The sequence below is a fragment of the Neovison vison genome, chromosome X (assembly GCF_020171115.1).
Source record: "Neovison vison isolate M4711 chromosome X, ASM_NN_V1, whole genome shotgun sequence".
Classification (NCBI taxonomy): domain Eukaryota; kingdom Metazoa; phylum Chordata; class Mammalia; order Carnivora; family Mustelidae; genus Neogale; species Neogale vison.
Genome location: NC_058105.1, coordinates 98,132,159 through 98,154,546, shown reverse-complemented (window position 1 = coordinate 98,154,546; position 22,388 = coordinate 98,132,159). Strand labels below are relative to the sequence as shown.

Sequence of the window (22,388 nt, the reverse complement as noted above, 5' to 3'; positions counted from 1 at the left end):
ATTTTCTTACCAACACAGGAGGCTGGGCGGCCACTCCAGGCCTTGTTGTCCATACACGTGACCGTCCGCTCCCCTTTCAACGTGTACCCTGGCGAGCAGTAGTACTCACACCGGGAGTTAAAGTAGGCGCCGTCTACGCACTTAAACCCTCCATTGGCCGGCATGGCCAGGGTGGGACACCGCTTTTCTGAAAAAGAGAAAACCGGATACTCAGCGCTTCTTAGTTTTGGTCCGTAGTCTTTCAGAGTCCAGAAATGCTGAAAACACAGTGAGTGCCAAGTCAACTGAAAGACAATGGTCAGAATCCGAGAAACAAAGGGGTGGCCGCGTGCCACACAGAAGGGGCCCACTGTTTCCTATGGGACCTGCTTGGCTTGGCATCGCAGCTGAGCCACTGTTTTACATTGGGTCCCTCAGAAGCAGACCCTGAGATGTGGATTTGTGTGCAAGTGATTTAGTTAGAAAGGGCTCCCAAGGGAGACCAGTGAGGGATGAAGAAGATAGGACAGGGGAGGGAAGGTGCCCCGGCAGGGGAAGCCCCAGAGTTTGGCCTGCCTCCAGGCAAGGAAACCGGGCTTCCCTAATCCTTTACCAGTCAGTCCTGGGCAGCTACGGGCCCAGTGGGGATGCTCTCTCTCGGCCTCAAAAAAGGCCCAGTCCTGTAGGAGCAGGGCCTCAGAGTCTACTATATATTCACGGTTACTGTGCATAGTGCACATGGGCTGAGACACATGGCTGCAGTATCGGCACCCCTATCAGTAGACTTGTTGGAAAAACTGGACACAGGGCCGATGCTTGGCATACAATAGGTGCTCAATAAATGGTGTCTGTTTTGAATCACAGTGGCATCTCATAGGTGCTTCAACAATGCTGGGCCTCTTGGAGTGGCCTGAATGAGAGGTGATTTTTCCTCAAGCTGGATGTCCACCCCTGAAATGCTCTCCTAGTCTTCTTTGTCTGCCGAGGCACAGTTGCTTTCCCAGGATAGTGTTCTGCAGTCACTCGCCTTGCCTCCTGAAGCTCCATCCCTCGGGAGAACACTTCCAGACTGTCCCTAGGGACACAAGTTGGTGACTTCTCCCTTCCTGGTGCTTCTGGTGCGATGTGCGTCTCTCCCCTGCTCTCCGCTGCTACTCGGAGACCTTTGACGGCAGAGCATGTGTGTGTCTTGTTTCTAGATCCCCAGCACACTTCCAGGGGCTGGCTAGCATGTCCTGAACAAACACAACCTCTGTACTCGCCCCCATTGCCCAAACAGTCCATCACATTCTCTGGTCTGAAAGGTGTCATCACTCTTCCAACCACATCTTCCAAACCCACTGGCATCTGCCCACCGTGGGGGAGGGGGGGTTCTCATCAGAGATCATGCAACCTTCAGCTTTTTAACAACAACAACAAAAGCCTAATCTCAGAGCACAAGAACTTCGGTCCTGATTGGGCCGGGCTACTCACGCTTGCAGATGACCTTGTCGGACCACCGCTTGTTTGACTGGCACACCAGCTGCGGAGAGCCGTGCAGCTCGTAGCCCTTCCGGCAGCGAATGTCGCACCTAGTCCCCAGGGCTGTTTTGTAGTATCCTCCTTGAGGGGCCCTGCAGTACACATCCCCATACTTCACCTTGATGGGGGAGCACCATGGGGTATCTGCAGGTGGCAGAAACAAAGGTGGGGAGAGATAGGACAGCACAATTTTAGAAAATGGGTCTCCTCTTTCTCCAAGTCCCTGGCTGGCTTTGCCCCAGGTTTTGGAATCTTTTAAGGAGTGTTTAAGGTGGGGACACCTGGGTGGCTCAGTTGGTGAAGGGTCTGCCTTGGGCTCAGGTCATGACCCCAGAGTCCTGAGATCAAGCCCTACACTGGGCTCCCTGCTCAGCAGGGAGCCTGCTTCTCCCTCTCCCTCTGCCCCTCTGCTCATGTTCTCTCTCTCTCTCTCCCTCTCAAATAAATAAATAAATAAATAAAATCTTTTAAAAAGGAGTCTTTAAGGTGTCTCTGGGTGGGGAGGTTATGATTATAGGACTAGGTATCAGACATATCTGACTACAGACCCAGGTTCTTCCATTACTAACTGTGTGGTCTTGGACAAGTTACTTAACCTTTCTGGGTCAATACCTATACTTCTGTCACAGGGGCACTAAGAAGAACAAACAGAACACATTAATGCATATTAAGCACCTAGCACAGCACCCAGCACATAGCGCTTACTCAATAAATGCTTGCTCCTTTTCCTTTACCCCTGAAGGAGGTAACAGAATTCTTTGGAGGGCAACTGGTATCACTGTGAATCCTAACCCCAACCATCTGTGCATAGTGGCAGGGGAGTCAATAATTGGGTAGAGTTTTCCCAAATCTGCATGCATATTCTCTGTAAAAACTTGCAGTACTATTTTACTTCCTGTGAATGAAGCTGCGATTTCTAGAGTTTTGCCGTGGGATATCATTTTGGCTTAAAATCACAGAACACTTGCTCCTCAGAGGGAAGCAACCCCCTTTTCAGATGTCCCCAGCGACGCCCCCTCTTTAGGAACATGGCAAAGTTCCCAAATGGCAGAATACCAGGGTGACTTGATTTGGGGCTAGGAGTTGCCCAGAGCACAGATAGGATCACACTGATAAATCAGAACCTCTCTCTGGTGCCTTTGGAAGGTGCTCGCTGAAAGCTGTAACATTGTTAGGGCAAGGCTAGCTCCCCGGTGGGCAAGTTCCCACAATGCCCACCGCACAATCGATGCGGACCAAGGCCAAGCTCCCTCAAGCCAGCCGGTGGCTGTCTCTCGGAAGCCGGTGGCTGTCTCACGGATGCCAGGTGTAGGAGCCCCCCTCCCTCCAGCTGCCTGGCTCTCCCCGCCTCTCGGGTCCCTGAGCTGTCCGCGAGCGGGGTGCGTGCGCCATCATGTGGCCGAAAAGGAGGACACCTTGTCTGACTGTCCAGGGAATTTTCTGGCGGTGTGTTTCTGACTGCTTCTCAGTCCCGAAGACCAGGTCCCACATCCAGGGCTTGTGCACAGACGGCTATTTCACTTTTGCGCCTTCACAACTCCTTTGGATAATACTTTCATCCTATAATATTTGTGGAGACTGCAGCCACATGGGGCCTACAGTCAGGACTCAAGCACATAAGGGGTGTCCTGTGGGCTCCACCCTGTGGGCTCAGACTTACAGGAGCTTGCCCCAGGCCTGCAGACCTTCCATGAACCAAGTTTCATTCCTCTGGATTTTACACACACAGTCTGTGCTAACAGTTTTACACGAGAACAATCTGGACCCCAAAGTCAAGTACAAAACAGCATATATGTCTCCATTATTTTCTTTAAGTATAAAAGAATCTTGTACCAGTTTTAAATACCCTGGTTCCTTCTTTGGTGGTGGCTCCAGGTAAGCCATGATCCAAGATCACAGGTAAATGAGAAGCCCTTGGGGTGTGTTTCCTTAGCATGCCAAGCTGTGGATATTTCTTCTGTCATCAAAAGATCTTAAGATAAAGTCTGGAAAAATCCACAGATGCCTACTACTCAAACAGAAGTGAGATCTGGACCCTACTGACTTCCGTAACTACTGGAAGTGAGGTATATATCTCTCTCCCTCTCTCCTCTCTGCCTTTCTTTTCCAACTGTAATAGGCAAGATCACCTACAAGGAAACTCCAATATACACCAGTTGTTTTGGGTCTCAGAGAAGCATTTTTTTATAGTTCGGCAGAGGACTTCCGTGGTATTAAAAAAATCTTAAAAATCACCTGCCCTTTTTACCTCTTTATTCTTCCCCACCCCTCCTCCTTAACCTCCCCACTGCCTCGTTTCCTCTTACTTTCCCTGTGTGTCTTGTTCTTCTAGAACAAGCAAGGCTTCTGTGCTCCCCATTCCCAGCCTCCTCCTTTTGCTGGCTGGGTCCCCCTTCCTGCCTCTCTCTCCAGAGAAAGTGAAGCCCCCACTTTGGGTGGGGGAAGGGTGGCGAGGGAGGGGTGAATACCGGGGACACAGAGAGAGGGAGGAGGATAACGTACTGAGCTGGCAGGGTATGGTACATGCAAGACCGGGCAGAGGCAAAAGCCCCGGGGGCATCTGTTCCAACTCTGTCATCTCCTAGCAGCCCTGAACAAGTCACTCAATCTTTCAGGGAATCAGATTCTTCATCTAGAAGTGAGAGGAGTGGATTAAGTTCTTTTCGTTCGAAGTGCCATCATCCGGCTTTAAAGATGTAGGATTCAAACTCTGCCTTACCCCTTGCCGACCCCTACCCTTGCCTGTCTCCCTTCTCCCTCTTCTGGCTGATAACGGAGTAGACTCTGGTAACCCTTCCAGCCCAGGGCAAATCCTTTGCGCATTCTGTGTCCTGATCACAACTCCACCGATGGAAACCTGGGAAGCGTGTCCAATTTTCCGCCTGTCCTTCACTCGCACGTTGAAAATGCTCACATTCTCCAGCTCCTGGACTTTTTCAGGAGGGACACGATTTTCGAAGAAGCTACCAGGAAGCAGCATACCTTCCCTTAAGCACACATGTTACAGTTGGCTTTTCCACACATGTACCCAGGACAAATATTGAAGGCTGGCATTTCCGGGAGAGGATGACCTGGGTATACATGTATCACGAGTTCATCTAGTTCGAGATAATATTTTCAATGCAATTGAAAATTGCAGGAATATGTCCCATATTCTGAGTCCTCAAATCCTCCCAGAAGTGTTGACTGTACCTCCAAAGGGTGTGCCGTTGTCAACATGTGGGAAAAAATCTTGTTCTCGTTTACTCGCAAAAGGAATTCCTTTTGGATTGCTTTCCAAGAGAAATCTCTAGAAGATATTTTGACAGTTTAACAGCCCTGCAGCAATAATAATTAAAATGGTAGTGAGTGACTTGAATCAGAAGTGCACCAAAGCACCATGAGTTGAAGTGCAGGAGTGAAATGTTTACCACAGAGTTTCAGCGAAATAAAGCTCTTAACGCTGCTTCCATTAAGACAGGGTTTATTTTGGAAGAAATTTAAACTGATTATTCGGGAAAGCTTTTTCGGCCCCCTAGGCCGAAGTGGTAAGCGCCCCAGTTAACTGGAGCTCCTGGGATAGACAGTGTCTTACAGCAGATGAGTGAGGAGCCATTAGCAAACTCTGGCCGTTGAGTTAAAACAGCTGGATATCAGACCTCAATGCAATATGGCTAGCTGTGTGACTCTGGGCAAGTCACCTACCCTCTCTGATCATCTGCATAAGAAATAATGATATATATTCCACATGCCTTCCCCCTTCCCTCAGTTAGTGTGATCATATGATGGCATTCCATGCAAGAGAATTGAAAAAGCAATGCCTGCCACATCCTGGGGCCACCAGAAACACTGATTCCATCTCACTTCCTTCTTCTCTTTAACTCAAGAACACTTATTGAGTAAGTGCTCTGTGCCAGACACCATGCAGGAGCTAAACCCTCTGTTTACAATGGTTTGCATCAAAGTATTAAAACTTAAAAAAAGAAAACTGGGGTGCCTAGCGGGCTCAGTCAGAAGATGGTATGATTCCTGATCTCGGGGCTGTGAATACGAGCCCCTGATTGGGCATAGAGGTTACTAAACAACAGCGACAACAACAACAAAAACAAACAACTGAAAAAAACTGACAATAAAAACAATTTCCTAAGACAGTTTTAGTCCTAAAACTCTAGGACAGGCACTAGCTATCTGGTCTACCTCCCACACTCACACTGCTGTGAGGTGAGGGCTAACATTAGGAACAACGAGCTGAGGGCACTAGACAACTTCTACTGTACAAGTGAATGTCCATATGTGCATGCACGTGTTTTAGGGAGATTTTTCAACAAGGAACTCAAAGAAAAAAAATTTTAAAGCCCTCAGTTAGGCACCTGGGTGGCTCAGTCGGTTAAGCGTCTGCCTTCGGCTCAGGTCATGATCCCGGGATCCCAGGATGGAGCCCTGCACTGGGCTCCCTGCTCAGTGGGGAGTCTTCTTCTCCCTCTCCCTCTGCCCCTCCTCCCTGCTCGTGCTCTCTCTCGCTAGCTCTCTCTCAAGTAAGTAAATAAAAATTTTTTAAATTCCCAGTTAATTAAGAAGCATGCAGAATCACAATATCTCCTTCCTCCAAACATCTAATTAACAAGCTTGTCCTTTACTTGATTGGTTAATTCCTGAGGCAATTAATGTAGAGGTTGTGTGTAAGAATGAGGGTCTGTCTGCATTCACAGAGTATACAAAAATGTGGAATATGGTGTGAAATACACCTGGACATAGGCACCAGTCATTATATTAGATTGTTTATGTGTTTATGTCAATCTAATGGACTCTAATGCTGTTTTCTAATGGAAAACAGCTAATGGACTCTCTATGACCAAAGGCTGACCAGTACTATCCCGACTCTCCCACAGCTTAGACACGTCGCCACAGAACAGGGCAGTGTCCTCTTGCTAGACTGTGGGCAAGTTTCCTGGGCGAGACGCCACAACAGAACTTTATTAACCAATTCTTCCTCAGTTTCAATCTGAATTTACCTTCCCTTTTCCAAGGGCTCCTTAAGCTTCAGAGAAACGACTCACCAGTAGAAACATGTGTGGACATACTTACCTGAGCCTGCACAGAAGCTTCTTGATTAGGCTTTTTATACCTGGTGGGGGGGGTGGATGGCCGGATGTGTGTAGAGATGGAGTTCTTTATCATGAGTTTAAAGCTTCACTGGACAACACACTTTACTTAATCATTTCAGGAGCCAAGCTGGACTCAGAGCACCATGAAATGAGCTTATGAAAATCAAGTTTTCTCATTCCCCATTCATCTCAGTACATTAGCAGCATGGGGTCCAGATCTGACCTTGGGTGGTTTACTCTGGACCATTCTAGCCGTAATGTATGAATCAGGCAGAGTTCACGGCTTGATTTTCACTTTCATCAGCTAGAGCTTGGCTTTGCAGAGGTAAAGACAGTAAAGAAACTTAGGAGAATAAAATGACCACCGGGTGCTGAAGGACAGCACTTCAGAAAATTCTAAATGCTTTTTCTTTTTTTCTTTTTCTTTTTTTTAAATGGGAGCATAAGCTTATTTATTTTTCAATGTATTTTGCACTTTAATGTGTTGGTTGTCTGGTCACTTTATTATAGTTTGCTCTGCAAGACAAAAAGGAAAGTTCTCCTGGCACCAGCAGGTCCCTCATTAGCACACAAGCAAAGCATTCACCTTTATATCTAGCGTGTGAATACCCGACTTCATCATCTTCTAGCGGTGAGTCTCCAGATCCTACAATAAAAAAGAACAGAAACTGCAGCAAGAAAAGCCACCTGATATGGACGACTATTTCGAAGCATTGCTTTGGCACAGTCATGCGAGAGGGGCAATTAGAACGCAGAGCCGAGAGTGAAAGCTTCCATGGCCATTCACGAAGGGACAGGGGACCTCTCAGAGTGAACCTGGCTGGGCAGAGATTGCCAGAGCCAATCAAAATGAGCCTCCAACTGTTTTTGGAATCACCACGTGCCAAATGAAATTCTGGACTCAGGATAGAAAGTCAACTTCACTCTGAGAAGACGCCAATGTATATGACTCTCATGCCAAGGGACACGCAGTAAAATGTGTGTGACTCAGACATGGCCTACATTTTCTCCAGTAGTCAGAGAAAACTCAGTCGAACTGAGTGTTTGTGGTATCTGAAAGTCCATCTGTCTTGTGAAATGAATTTAGGTGGAGGATAGGGAGGAAAATCAAATCTCTTATCTTAATGACAGAAGAACTACAAGGCTACTTTGGTATACTTGTAGGAAATGAGGGCCGAAATCAACAATCTGGATGTTAATTTAGAGCCTCTCACCACGGCATTGCTGAAGTAAAGTTTCTTAATGAATCTTGCTATCCTTGAAAACCACAGCCTCCGAGAGAAAGTCTGTATTTAATTTTAAGATTTAAACTCATTTGGAAGTTGGAACTGAATCATTTTTAGAATATTAAATATTGGATTCCAGTAAGTGGTAGGTTCTTCATCTTTAAAGTAGTACCAGGGCCCAAACTTCAAAACCGGAGTCTTAAATTTACATATCATATCTTTCCCTCTAGACTTCCTGGTCTGATAACCGACCACGGAGTTGGCACCATCTTGGTCCCATGTTTACCTACAGGGGCCTGCAAGCATAACAGACAAGGGCAAGGAGGGCATTCTCTACTATGAGATTTTTCAAATCCCCATAAAGGAGAGGGAAAGGAGTAATGGTCCTTGCTCCACATGTATTCCGGATGAGAGATAGAGTGGAAAATAAGTTGGAACTTGAGGAAGCCTGGACCATGTCCATTTGAAAAAGGCCCCAACTCCCCAACCAGACAAGCCCAGTTCCATGTTCTCCTTTGCACCAGGTTCTTCACTAGCTCTCTGGCCACCAAGACACATACAAAGTACACAAACTGTTCCTTTCTCAATATCAAAAAGTGAACATGAAAACCAGTATTACCCTTCAGGAAAGTGATCTAACAAAATAAATCAAAAGCCCATGTTCAAACCCCGTTATCCAGTCATTCCACTCCTGGGAATCTAGTCCAAGGAAAGAATATTAAAAGCGGGAAAAAATTTACACACCAAGACTTTCTTGCAATATCACTTATAATAGCAGAAGACTACACACAGACCAAGTAGTCAATCACATGGTTAAATAAACCATAGTACATTCATCGGATTCATTGGACTGTAATGTCATGTAGCCATTAAAAATAATGTTTATAAAAAGATACAATAGTGTGGAAAAAACTTATGTTATCACATTAAGTGAACAATGTGTCATAGCAAAATTATACAAATGGTGTGATTTATAACAATGTAAAACAATCAAATTCAAAATAATGTATCAAAGAGCCTATGATAATTGGATGTTTTTCTTCCTTCTCATTTAAATTTTCTACTATAAACATGTATTACTTTCACAATGGAAAATAAACTTTACTATGCATGTAACTCAAAGAAGCTTAGTTTCTAAAATACATTCTGAATATATTAGAAGTGTTTCAGAATCTGCTGTCCCTCCCCTCCCACCCTGTCTCCATTTCTCTCCACATTCAGAGCTGGACTGGAATTCTCTAAGAACTGTTGGATTCTTCATCTCCGTATGGCCTATCTTCCAGTAAGGGTCAAGGGATCTAGCTCATTAAGAGCACTTCCCTTTTCCCCCCTGTCATCCTGGCCTCCAGACAATCTACCTAGGCAGTAAGAGACTCTGGACTTATTCCTGACTCAAAGCAAAGAGGACAACTGTCACAGGTTGGATTCTTTGGAAAGTAGCTTTGGGGATGGAGTTTGGGGCACAGGAAATTTATTAGGGATCATCAACACCTGTAAAAGGGATACAAAGGAAGCAAGTTTGAAGAGAAGAAGTCAAGCTTTGATGGCAGCCCAATGACAGCCTTTCAGGCTGGGCGGAAATGGTAGGGCCTGTGTTGGAAGGATGTGAACATGGGTCAAGCATTTCCAACAAACAGAGGCTGTCTCTGAAGGAGCTGAAAGCTGATGACTGGCCAAGACCAGCATTGCCTCCAGCTGAGACCACTGGTCCTTCCTTGAAGGAACGTCTGGTCCGGGCATCTCTGGGACCACCATGACACTCACTCATGGACAAACAGTTTGAGATGTGTAATTGCAAGGGGGCGGGGATACCCTCCATAGAGAAGGGAAGGGACCTATTGGAGAGACAGGTGTACAGCCCCATCCTGCTGGTCCATCAGCATTCTAAGACACCTTCTTCATATATTATTTATTATAGGGAAAATTTAATAGGGGAATGAGCAAACAAATTATTCTCTATCAACAAGCTATTATATATTCACTAATCGAGTTTGGAATAGGGAAATGTACATGAAATACAACTAAGCAGAAAAGCAAATATTGTAAACTACATACAGAATGAAGTATAAAGCTACACACACGCGCGCGCGCACACACACACATAATATAACACTGACACACATATGTCAAGTTGGAATACAATAAGGCAGGATTGTAATCAGCAGGGGGAATGGTCCATAAATATCCTAGGACTAAATGGATATGCACATACAAAAAAATAATAAGAGTCCTATTTCGCATCATACCAAAAAAATCATTTCCAGAAAGTTTATAGGCCCACGTTTGAAAGCCAAACATTTGGGGGGAAATGCAGACCATCTGCATGGTCATGAATTAGGGAAAGACTATTAAATCAAACATACAAACCGTCACTTATAAAGGAAAATACTGCTACACTTCACCACACTAAAATGTAAAACTTTGGTGCAATAAGAAACACATAAGCAATGTTTAAAGACACGTGCCAAGCAGCAAATGGCCTTCTCATGGTCCAACGGCAGGTATGCCAGGGAAGGGTGGGACCTCCAAAAGCAAGACCAATCTGGGTATACCAAAAGCTGCAGATCGGCGGCCTGGCAGCCATTCTCTTTTCTCTTGCTAAAAGACCAGCAATGTCCTATTCGGCAGCAATGTGCCCTTCCCTAGGAGATGAACGACCATGACTTTAAACCACAAATCGCCCTCTGCCAATGACCGTTGCCAGGGTAGGCATGAAGCTCAGGATTGGCCAGTGACAAGAAAGAAGTCCAATTTGGGGGGAATATGGGAAAGATTTTCTCTCTGATGAAAAGAGAAAACTTCCCAGGGAGAAAGCTCTTCTGCCCTCTTTCCTCGATTCCTGCTTTGAAGCTATTGTGTAAGGGTAAATGCCAGAAGCTATGGCAGCCCTTTTGCAACCATGAGATAAGATGTTGGGACTTCTAAAGATTTTCAGCTGTGGACCACACCGTGGAAGGATAACAAGAACTTGGGGTCTGTGATATACCTTATTGGGCTACTAAATCAGGCTCAGACATCTTACCTCCAGACTTCTTCTTAGGTCAACACGAAATGTCCTTTTGATTTACGCTTCTGTAAAGAACGTTGTTTATTACTTGTAACTGATTGTATCCAAACCGATACACAAAGGAATGGGAAATTAACTGCCTATTACTGACAGGGGATAAAAGAGGGAAAAAGAAAATAAAGAAAAGAAAAGAAATACTAGCCATCCCTCTCTGAAAGTGTCCAGTTTATATTCAGCCTAAACTCACGCACTGACTTCTATAAAAAATAATAACCAGTCTACAAAATGGACATAGGGAAGGATGCCATCAGACCAAAGACTAACTTACGTGCAGCAGATTTTACTTACTAAAGTTTAATAAGTAGTAAAAGAGATTCATACATATCGAGGATGTTCCACAGGTTTACAGTGAAAAGAAAGGAAGGAAAAAAAAGAGAGGGCAGAGGGGAGGACAGAGGAAGGGTCCTTAACATATTTTCTTCTTGATTTATGAAAAGTCTATCCCTCTAGAATTCTGGTTAACTGAGGTCTCATTATGACAACCATTAATCAGTCCTCATATGGTTCAGATTACCACTCTTTGGAAAGAATGCTTCAGTGCTTCTTCCACACAAACACAAATTCAACATTGGCTCAGAAATCAGAAACTCGGTGCCATGAAGGCTTCTGTCCCTCAGCCCTACCTGGAGCCAGTTCCATTTATAATTCCGCTCTCCTTGCAGAAACTTCATCTACGTCAACAGATTTCCAAAGAAACACCCACTCCTCTCCTCCAAAGTTCAAATACGGGTCTTTCTGGTCAACTGAAACCCACCTTATCATTCTGAACGTCCACGTATCATTGAGGCACCAAATCGCGCTTAAGAAATATCTATTATATGTATTAGAATTACATCAGGAACTTCAGTTTTAGAAGGCTAGGAGAATACTCCTTCTGTCACCCAAACGTGTTCTCAAGGTGGGTGGGGGGAAGCATTGGAGACTAAAGAAAATACAGCCAATTTGCTAAAACTCTATATTTCTTTATTGATTGTGACACATGATCCAATGGACAGATCTGCCGGTTCTATGTTATATTTTTTTAAAGATTTTTATTCATTTATTTGATAGACAGAGAGAGATCACAAGTAGGCAGAGAGTCAGGCGGAGAGAGAGGGGGAAGCAAGCTCCCCGCTGAGCAGAGAGCCGGACGTGGGGCTCGATCCCGGACCCCGAGACCATGACCTGAGCCGAAGGCAGAGGCTTAAACCACTGAGCCACCCAGGCGCCCCTCTATGTTATATTTTTAACTCAAAAGGCTGGGCTTATTTTTTAGTTATTTTGAAGAGAGCTCTGCATTCTTAGTGTTTGGTAGGAAATTTCTATTTTTCCCTTCATCTTCATTATTCTAAATATACTCTTATTATTATCAAAAGTCATTGTGTTAAATAGCAAACTGCATCATCAGTTTTATCCCAAAAGCCAATAGCAAAATAAAATTCCCTTTACAGTAGAGATTCTTAATCTGAGTCCCCGGCATCCTAGAGGATCAGCGGAAAGGCTCTGTGCGTGAAGTGCATGAACCCCTGTAATCGGGCATGCCTTTTGCTACATAAATACACTTTCCAGGGAAAAAGCTGCTAACCTTCAGTAGATTTTTTTAAATTTTATTTTCTTTTATAAGATTTTATTTTATTTATTTGACAGGCAGAGATCACAAGTAGGCAGAGAGGCTGGCAGAGAGAGAGAGGGAAGCAGGCTCCCCGCTGAGCAGAGAGCCCGATGCGGGGCTCGATCCCAGGACTCTGGGATCATGACCCGAGCTGAAGGCAGAGGCTTTAACCCACTGAGCCACCCAGATGCCCCCCTTCAGTAGATTTTTTTAAGCCCTTCAGTAGATTTTTAATAAGAGTCTGTGATCCAGAAAGTATTAAGAATCACAGTTTTATATCATTCTTTTTTTAAAATTTTTAAAATTATGTTCAATTAGCCAACATTCTTTATTTTAAAGGATGTTTGAATGTTTACTGAGGACACATACAGTATCTCCTTGATATTTGACTCATTTTAGTACAGAAGAGGAGAGAAAAATATATTTAAAGCAGAGATAAATGTTTGCCTTTACTAGATCTTACTGTTTTTCCCTGGATTTTGATGTCGATAGAAGCTTTCTGCAAGGATGGAAATGTTTCCTATCTGTGCTGGCCAACAGGGTAGCCCCTAGCCACATGTGGTCAATTAAGCACTTCAAATATATGGCTAGTACAACAGGAAAACAGAGTGGTTTTATGTCATTTCATTTAAATTTGAATAGCCACATGTGGCTAGTAGCTATCATACTAGACAGCATAGGTCTAGACTTAATTCAAGAAGAAAACTATGAAGATAAATTATGTCTCTAAATAGCACAGTGGTGAGAACCACGTCTAATATGTCTTGTATATCTAGCATAGGATTCAGAATTGGTAGTCAACAAATGTTGGAAGGAAAGAGAAAAATTCCCTTAAGTTTCTTATGACACATAAATCACGTGTCCTTATGCTCCTGTGTCTGTAATGGTTTATCCTGCTTGGTGCAGCTTCAGTACATGAAGTTGAAATGTGACAATCCTGGCGAGATCTGGATGTTTAGAAAAACATATTTTAAAATTGTATTTATTTTGGGGTGCCTGGGTGGCTCAGTGGGTTAAAGCCTCTGTCTTCAGCTCAGGTCATGATCTTAGGGTCCTGGGATCGAGCCCCGCATCGGGCTCTCTGCTTAGTGGGGAGCCTTACTTCCCCCTCTCTCTCCGCCTGCCTCTCTGCCTACTTGTGATTTCTGTCTATAAGATAAATAAACAAAATCTTAAAAAAAAGTCTCCATGATTGGGCACCTGGGTGGCTCAGTGGGTTAAAGCCTCTGCCTTCAGCTCAGGTCATGATCGCAGGGTCCTGGGATCAAGTCCCGCATCAGGCTCTCTCCTCAGCAGGGAGCCTGCTTCCCTTCCTCTCTCTCTGCCTGCTCTACTTGTGATCTCTGTCTCTGTCAAATAAACAAATAAAATCTTTTTAATTTATTTATTTTATTTTATTTTATTTTATTTTATTTTTTGAGGCGGGGGAGGGGCAAAGGGAGAGGGAAAGAGAATCTGAATCTCCACACTGGGCATAGAGCCCAATGCAGGGCTCAATCTCACGACCCTGAGATCATGACCTGAGCCAAAACCAAGAGCTGGATGTTTAACTGACTGAGCCACCCAGGCACCCCAGAAAAATGTATTGTGTACTATTGGAAGCCATTGGGTATTTGTGGGAACCAGATGATTTAGTGCTAGCAAAGGATTTGCCAAAGGGTTTACACTGCAGCCATAATAAAGTATAAAGGACATTTGGATGGCTTATGAACAAAGATCAAATCCGGGGCACTGCCAGGAAAACACAGTGTAAAGATGAAGCCAAAGATATGACTGTCAAATCCTTGGTTAAATCAAGATGGTGACTCAGAATCCCTTCAGTGATACAATAGGCCCCTGAAAGAGATTAAGGATGTGTCTCATAGATCCTCTCAATCAAACAGAAAAGAGGCTATATCTCTAAAATGTGTGGGTATGGCTTTTGTCTAGTTGAAGGAACTCCAAGAAGATTCACAGGAGACCCACAGTGTTCTTAGTAAGTTACACAGGCAGAAATACCCCTGGCATGACTGAGAGAACAGAAACATTACAGAATGAGGGGAGGTCTTTGGACTCCCAGAACGCTCCAGTCAAGAAGCAGGCTCACAAGACTGCTTAGCTGTCAACAGGTGTGACCTTTCATGAGAAAAGAGAGCATGCTCAGAGGGTGGAATCAAGAGCCAAGAGGGTAGGAAAAATCATAAAGAATCTTCTTTATGCCTGGGTGGCTCAATCGGTTGAGCGTCTGCCTGTGGCTCAGGTCATGATCCCAGGCTCCTGGGATCAAGCCCAAGTGGGGCTCCCTGCTCAGCAGGGAGCCTGCTTCTCCCTCTGCTTGCTGCTCCCCCTGCTTGTGTGCTCTCTCTTGCTCTTGCTTGCTCTCTCTCAGATAAATAAATAAAATCTTAAAAAAAAAAAGAATTCTTTCTAAACTGTGAGGCATGACCAAGTAACTACCAAAATTTGGGCAGACAGATTTCAGAATTTCTATAGAATAGTGACTACTTTGTGCCCCCAATTTAACCTCATTTTTTAAAATAAATTAATTAATTTATTTTTCAGAAAAACAGTATTCATTATTTTTTCACCACACCCAGTGCTCCATGCATTCCGTGCCCTCTATAATACCCACCACCCGGTACCCCAACCTCCCACCCCCCCACCACTTCAAACCCCTCAGATTGTTTTTCAGAGTCCATAGTCTCTCATGGTTCACCTCCCCTTCCAATTTCTCCCAACTCCATTCTCCTCTCTAACACCCCTTGTCCTCTATGCTATTTTTAACCTCATTTTTTAAAATGATGGGGGCGGGAGGGCAATCCTGCGGAATACAAGTTTTTGAGCATCTTCTGGTGCTAGACTTGACCTGAAACCGTATCCTCACTTGGCTCTCGTTTGCTCCCCTCCATCACTTACAGGTTTTCCCTGAGAACAGTCTGTCAACAAGCCACAGGCTCAGCTTCCAGGGAACCAAGTTAAGACAGCCATTGAATCTCCCTAAAACTCAAATACCCCAATTGGCCATGCCTCATAGGGTTGCTGGAAATGTCATATGTATATATTTTCAAAATACCATACTAAAATAAAATAATTACTACCATCCTTGGTTTGTTTTAGAGGCTTCTTATTTGATGGTTCATAATCACATCTTCTATTTAATTAGGCTTCTAGTGCCCTGAGACACTGTGCATGTCAATGAGCTTCTGGTAAAAATATTAAAATGTGACAAACTTTTATCTGGCCTGATAAGTTTTTCAAGAATTTTTTAAATGCATTAAGCATTGTCAGGAGCATCAGCGCTACCAAAGATTTCTCTGTGTGTTTTCAAATTCCTCCATCTAAACCATCTTGTATGGGTGTGTGTGTGTGTGTGTGTGTGTGTGTGTGTAAATACCAGGAAAGGTCACGTACTCAACCCTCTGTAGTAAAATAAACTATTGTCAAATTTAGTCAATGGATTCAGATGATCAGATGATAAAATTTATTTAGGAAAAAGTGACTTTCAGGTTCAATATGTTACCATAGCATATCCTTTGAGGCTGGAAAATCTCTGTGTTCCCCTATATGCCTTCATAATCTCAAGATCTTTACCAAGTGGGGACCTACAGAGTTATTTTATTGCTGTGAAGTATTATTCCCAAGTCTCTCATTTTGTGGCTCTTGGTAGCACACATATGAGTGTTCAAACATTTTGGGGGACCCCGAAGAAGGTGAGACAGAGGGGAAAGTGGTAACCCTTCTCTCCTCCATGGGTAACTTTACAAATGTTTCTTAATATATGGGAGGCCACTGAGGAGGGGCAGGAGTGAGTCCCACGTGCCTGACCGGCAGGCAAGATCTGCTCTGTTAGGTCTTGGCAAAGTTCCGAGACAGACAAGAGATGTCCAGATGCTGTGTATAAATGTGTGTGTTTAAAGGAGCGCAGCAGAGACAACACTTTCGCTCTACAAGACCATCGGCTTCAACTTCAAGATGCAGGCCCAGAAAAAGTACACAGAGGGCCAGAAACTATAAATGAGCCACTTGTCCTTGGAAGCCTTCCTGCTCTAAATCAATGGCAGGCTAACAGATGAAAGCCCAAAGCTAAGAAAAAGGGTGTGGGTAGGGGTGGGAGGGAGCAAGTACACCAGGAGGAGACGTGCTCCAAGTGGAACACATGGATTCCACAAAGATCGATCTAAACCTTTTGTGAATCATGAGGAATAGATGGAAGGAAATGTTTGTTACCAGTGTCTTTCTTGGGGGAGCATATTTATCAAAATGTTCAGAAGTGACAAGTTTATAGTACATCTCAGACATTCACTTCACCATACGCCCCCCTCTTTTTCTTTCTCCACCACCATCCCAAGCCCCTCACATGTACCAACAATCAACTAGAGTTGTGTGTTGCAAACTTTCAACCCAATTTAATGGGTCATATGGTACTTTTGTAGGGAAATAGAATTAAAAATGTCAGGATTTTCAAGTGTCCATGGATAGATAATGGTTAAAAGAAGGTGTGGTGTGGCTGTGGGTGTATATATATATATATATAGAGAGAGAGAGAGAGAGAGAAAGAGAAGATATGGTATATATATATATGTATATGGTATATAAAGAAAATGTGGGGGCACCTGGGTGGCTCAGTGGGTTAAAGCCTCTGACTTCGGCTCAGGTCATGATCCCAGGGTCCTGGGATCGAGCCCCGCGTCAGGCTCTCTGCTCAGCAGGGAGCCTGCTTCCTCCTCTCTCTCTGCTTGCCTCTCTGCCTACATGTGGTCTCTGTCAAATAAATAAATAAAATCTTAAAAAAAAGAAACTGTGGTACATATATATGTACACATTATATATTACATTATATATGTAATTCTATATTACAGAGTAATATCGCACCCTGCCATAAAGAAGGATGAGGTCTTGCCATTTGCAACAACATGGATAGACCTAGACAACATTACGTTAAACGGAATAAGTCAGATAGAGACAAATACCACAGATCTCATTTATATGCACAATCAAAAAAATAAAACAAACAAAAAGCAGAAATAGACCCATAAATACAGAGACTAAGCTGATGGTTGCCAGAAGGGGGGATGAGCAAAATGCGTGAAGGGGAGTGGGAGGTACAGGCTTGCAGGCTTCTAATTAATCAATATGTCATACGGATGACAGGTCCAGCATAGAGAGCACAGGGAATACAGTCAATGGTGTTGTAATTAACATTGGTGACAGGTGGCAGTTACCTCTGTGCTGAGCACAGATTCACGTATAGACGTGTATGGACTCGTCTAATGACTACATCCTGGCCTTGAGACTAATATAATGTTGCATGTTAACAATACTTCAATTTAAAAAAAGAAAATATCACACTTTGTTACATATAGTAAAGATGAATACTACTTTGTGCAACTTTGTTTCAGTTACATGGGTGTGTATGTGTTAGGGTGTCCCTGGTTTGCAAGAGATAGTCCCATTTCGCGTCTGTTGTCCCAGCATTATCAACAGCACTGCTTTTCACACTCAGAAGTGGACAGTGAATAACACATTCACCCTAATGATAGGCCTCTGTAGAATATATGCCTTTTGGAAAAACAGTGATTCTGAATATTTTGAAAACGCATAGAGAATGGCCTTGTCCTGTTCATTCTGTGTGTCTTCCCTCGAAATGAAGGCAGCCATCTAAGAAAGGCTTCCAGGAACAGTGACGGAAGCCACTGCTTTCCCCCCGATTTGTTCGGGACACAAATGTCCCATGCCATGAGAAGTCAAGCAGGCCCTGAGTTTCTTCAACCGCCCGTCGCCATCCTGGCTGGCAGCATGCAATTGGAAGAGCCCTGGGATCAAGTTCCAGCTCTTCTACTACCTGTATGTTCTCGACTGGGAAAGCCACTTTCCTTCCCTGAGCCTCAGTTTGCTCATCTGTAAAAGGGAGCGACCGTACAGTACACTACGTGCTTTCGAATTAGGTTCACCTTCAACCTGGAGTTGGGCTCGCTGTAGTCAAGCAAATCAGCTTGCCCTTCTCCTTCCCTTCCAACTAGTCATAACCAATCAGTCTGGCACAGCAGTAAAACTTCACCAGCCTCTCTCTCTCACTGGCATTGCCTCTTCAGGTCCTCGGCGCCACCCCAAGAAGGAGTGACGACCTAGGGACAAGGACGTAAAGCTGGCAGGGCAGCAGCTCTTTGCCACCTTGCTCTCGACTGTAGTCTGCGCTCCGAGAATGAAGTGAATGTTGATTTTAAGAGGAAAAAGGACTGAACTCTTCTGACCGTAAGTCTTGTGCAATTTCACAACCACTGGTCTCTGTCTTCATGCCTCCTTCACACAGCCAGCCTGAAAAGCCCTTCCTCTCCTTGGTCCCTTGCCTGTTTTCAAAGTTATTTCAAAGCCTGGTTCCTCTAGTTTGTCTTTTCTAATCTTTACTATTTTTAAAAAATATTTTATTTATTTATTTGACACGGGGGGGCGGGTCACAAATAGGCAGAGAAGCAGGCTAAGAGAGAGAGGGAAGCAGGCTCCCTGCTGAGCAGAGAGCCCAATGCAGGGCTCAATCCCAGGACCCCAGGATCATGATCTGAGCTGAAGGCAGAGGCTTTAACCCACTGAGCTACTACTAGTTTTTAAAGATTTTATTTATTTATTTGAGAAAGAGAGAAAATGTGAGAAAGAGAAAGTGTGAGCTGCAGCGGGGAGGGGTGTGGGGGTAGCTGTACAGAGGGAGAAGCAGGCTCCCCGCTGAAGAGGGAGTCTGATGTGGGACTCGATCCCAGGACCCCAGGATCGTGACCTAAGCCAAAGGCAGATGGTTAACCAACTGAGCCACCCAGGCGCCCCTCTAATCTTTACTTTAAATCCTCTTCACACTGATATGTTCTGTTTACATTTTTCAATTAGGGCTGATCTTGTATTGCTTTGGATTTTCCGAAGTCATTTCAGATGTGTGTCCCCACACCACCCATGTGGTTCATCTGTCTTCCCAGCTAAATATCAGACTCCTCTAGGAATATAGTGGGGTCTCATTTCCTCTTTCTGTCCCAGTGAAATTAACAAAGTACCCCTCCACCAAGAGGCCCTAGAAAGGGTTCTTCCCCTCCAGCCTTTACACACTACTGATTTGTTCGAGCTGTCCCGCCAGCATCAAATGAGACACCCACCTCCCTCAGTGAAGGCAGTACTTACAGAAACAGATACTGTATTTAAGATTCAAGAAAGCTGCCCAAATACAGTGGCAACTGGTACATCATTCTTGGCACTAAACCAGTGGTATAGTTTACAAAATTCTGGCACATCATGGCAAAACTGAGAATAACAGGCTTCAGGGAAGATACTACAAAAATAAAATAAAAGTGCAGCAGTGTGTACTGAACATGCTAGATGGGGCGCCTGGTCGGGGGGCACAGTCATTTGGGCATCCAACTCTTGGTTTCTGCTCAGGTCATGATCTCAGGGTCCTGGCATCAAACCCAGTGCTCAGTGCAGAGTCTGCTTCAGACCCCCTCTCTCCCTCTCCTTCCACCCCTCCCCTCCCTGCTCCGTTTCTCAAATAAACAAGTAAAACCTTTAAAAAAGATAAATGCACAGTTAGTGATATTTTAATATAGATTAAATGGCAGATAGAGAAAGACAGAAGGAGGGAGGAGGTTAAAGAAAGACACTTTCGGCAAACAGCCCTGACATGAACAGCGTGAGAATGTCTACAAGGGACATGCCCCAGCCTGCTCAGCTAAAACCTGAGGCTTTGTCCTTCGGCAACATTCTCTGGTTCCCTGGCAGAGGATGGAGCTCAAGCACCCCAGGATGAAAACCTGGACTGAGCCTGAAGCCTTCGTGCATGATTTATTTAACCAGCTGTGCCCGTGACAGGAGGTAGAATGGCTTCCTTTGGGGTAGCTTCTCTCCTTGATTGTGCAAGCATCCATTTTTCGTCCAGTGCCCTTGAACTGACAGTCACACACTGGCTGTTGTCAGTTACTATTATCTTCACTGGGAGACCCGCGCTCTAGGGAAAAAAGGAAGGCGGAGCTGAGCCGACAGCCATTTCGGTTTTCAGAATGATCATCTTCAGGCCTTGCATAATACTCGTTGGGGGAGGCTAAGCCCAAGGACACGAAGCCCGGTGCTACCCCCTGTCTAGGTGTGAGGGGCATCTATAGCATCCTTCTGGGTGAAATGAGCCCCCTCCCTTTGAAGAATTGCATCATTCTCCATGCCACCCACGTGCTTCTCATGCAGATGGCTTTATCCTAGCCCCTGACCACAGGAACAATCAGATCCTCCAGAGGATCCTCCTCTGGTGGGGAAAAAAAAGGCAAAAAAAAAAAAAAAAAAGAAAGAAGAAGGCAGATATGAGCCCTGTAGATGTCAATGACAGACGTTAAGTCTCAAAGAAAATGCCAGTCCGTGAGAATGAAAACACCAGAGAAAAGCAGAGACAAAAGGGAAAGAGGGAGATAAAGAGAGAGTCCACAGTGTTTGAGTATTTGAGTCCTTAGCTGTAGTATTCTTGAGCCCACCAGCACACCCCTGCCTTTACATAAAACGATAAAATCTCCTTTTTGCCAGTTCAAGACAGGTTTCTGTTACTTGCCAGCAAAAGTTCTGACATAAACAGTAGGCCATCTATTCATATCTGAGTGAAATGAATGGCCAACCTATGGCATGACATCTGGTCTGGAATAAGAAATCAGTCTTGGCATATCACCTCCAATTCCTTATTTCAAAACAATACCATAGCTCAGTTTTAAAACATGTGTGTGGGCGCCTGGGCGGCTCAGTCAGTTAACTGTCTGCCTTCAGCTCAGGTCATGGGTCCCGCATCAGGCTTTCCACTCAGTGGAGAGTCTGTTTCTCCCTCTCCCTTTGCTGTACTTCTGTGCGCGCACACTCTCTCGCTTGCACACACACTCTCTCTCTCTCTCTATATATATATATATATAATAAAACACATATGTGCAGGGCGCCTGGGAGGCTCAGTCAGTGGAGCATCCAATTCTTGATCTTAGCGCAGGTCTTGATCTCAGGGTCATGAGTTCAAGCCCCATGTTGGGCTCCATGCCCCAAAACATGTGTTTACATGTGTGCTGTTGAACAAATTTACTGGGACCAGCTTATTTTGAATAAAATACCTTAGATCACAGGGCACCTGGGTGGCTCATTGGGTTAAAGCCTCTGCCTTCAGCTCAGTTCATGATCCTGGGGCCCTGGGATCGAGCCCCATCATCGGGCTCTCTGCTTGGCAGGGAGCCTGCTTCCCCCCCCCCCGCCGCCTACTTGTGATCTCTGTCTGTCAAATAAATAAACAAAATATTTTTTAAAAAAAACCTTAGATCAGGATAGGTTTTAAAAAAAGTAAATACTAATAACACACTCTACACAGAAAAGGATTATGAAGCTTTTGTTTCTGTTATATATATATATGCATATATTATATATATATAACATTTCATGGATTCTAGGAAGCACATTTTTTACAATTAATTTCTGTAGACTCATGGTGATGACCTTTATAATCTATGGGAGGGCATCACTGAATCGGCATCACTTTTTTTTCATGGTACCCAAAATAATGGTGCCACTGGCAGCTAAAAGAGTCTTAGATTGGGTGACTTATAGTGTGCATGTATGTGTGTGTTCTAGATTGTGATGTAAAATATATTTTCTTCGGTAGGTAGCAAAGAATTTAAAAATAACCATATTACAGAACTTATCTAGGGATCCCAAACTGATGACAGAGTAAGCTTTGCTAAACAGATCAACTAAGGCATTTGTCCACTCTCATACTTACCTAATGCCTTAACACAACCAGTTACAGAAAGGGTTCCCAAAATGGCTTCCTTCTCATTGTAGAAACCCTGTGATCTTCAGAGAGAAATTTCTGGTAGCAGAACAGGCAAGTGGGGGCAATATTTTGGATCAATGGACTTCTGGCATCATTTAACAAATACCACATGTAGCTTCCT

General features: G+C 44.4%; 1 protein-coding gene across 1 annotated transcript in view; it reads right to left on the bottom strand.

The window, feature by feature from the left end:
* Positions 1-22,388, bottom strand: part of RPGR (retinitis pigmentosa GTPase regulator) — a 204,894-nt gene that overhangs the window by 59,723 nt on the left and 122,783 nt on the right. The window contains exons 18-20 of the mRNA XM_044235957.1: positions 7,171-7,230; positions 1,453-1,644; positions 11-187 (exon numbers count right to left, since the gene is read on the bottom strand). Of these exons, the coding sequence (XP_044091892.1) occupies positions 11-187; positions 1,453-1,644; positions 7,171-7,230 (429 nt within the window). The remainder of the gene's footprint in view (positions 1-10; positions 188-1,452; positions 1,645-7,170; positions 7,231-22,388) is intronic.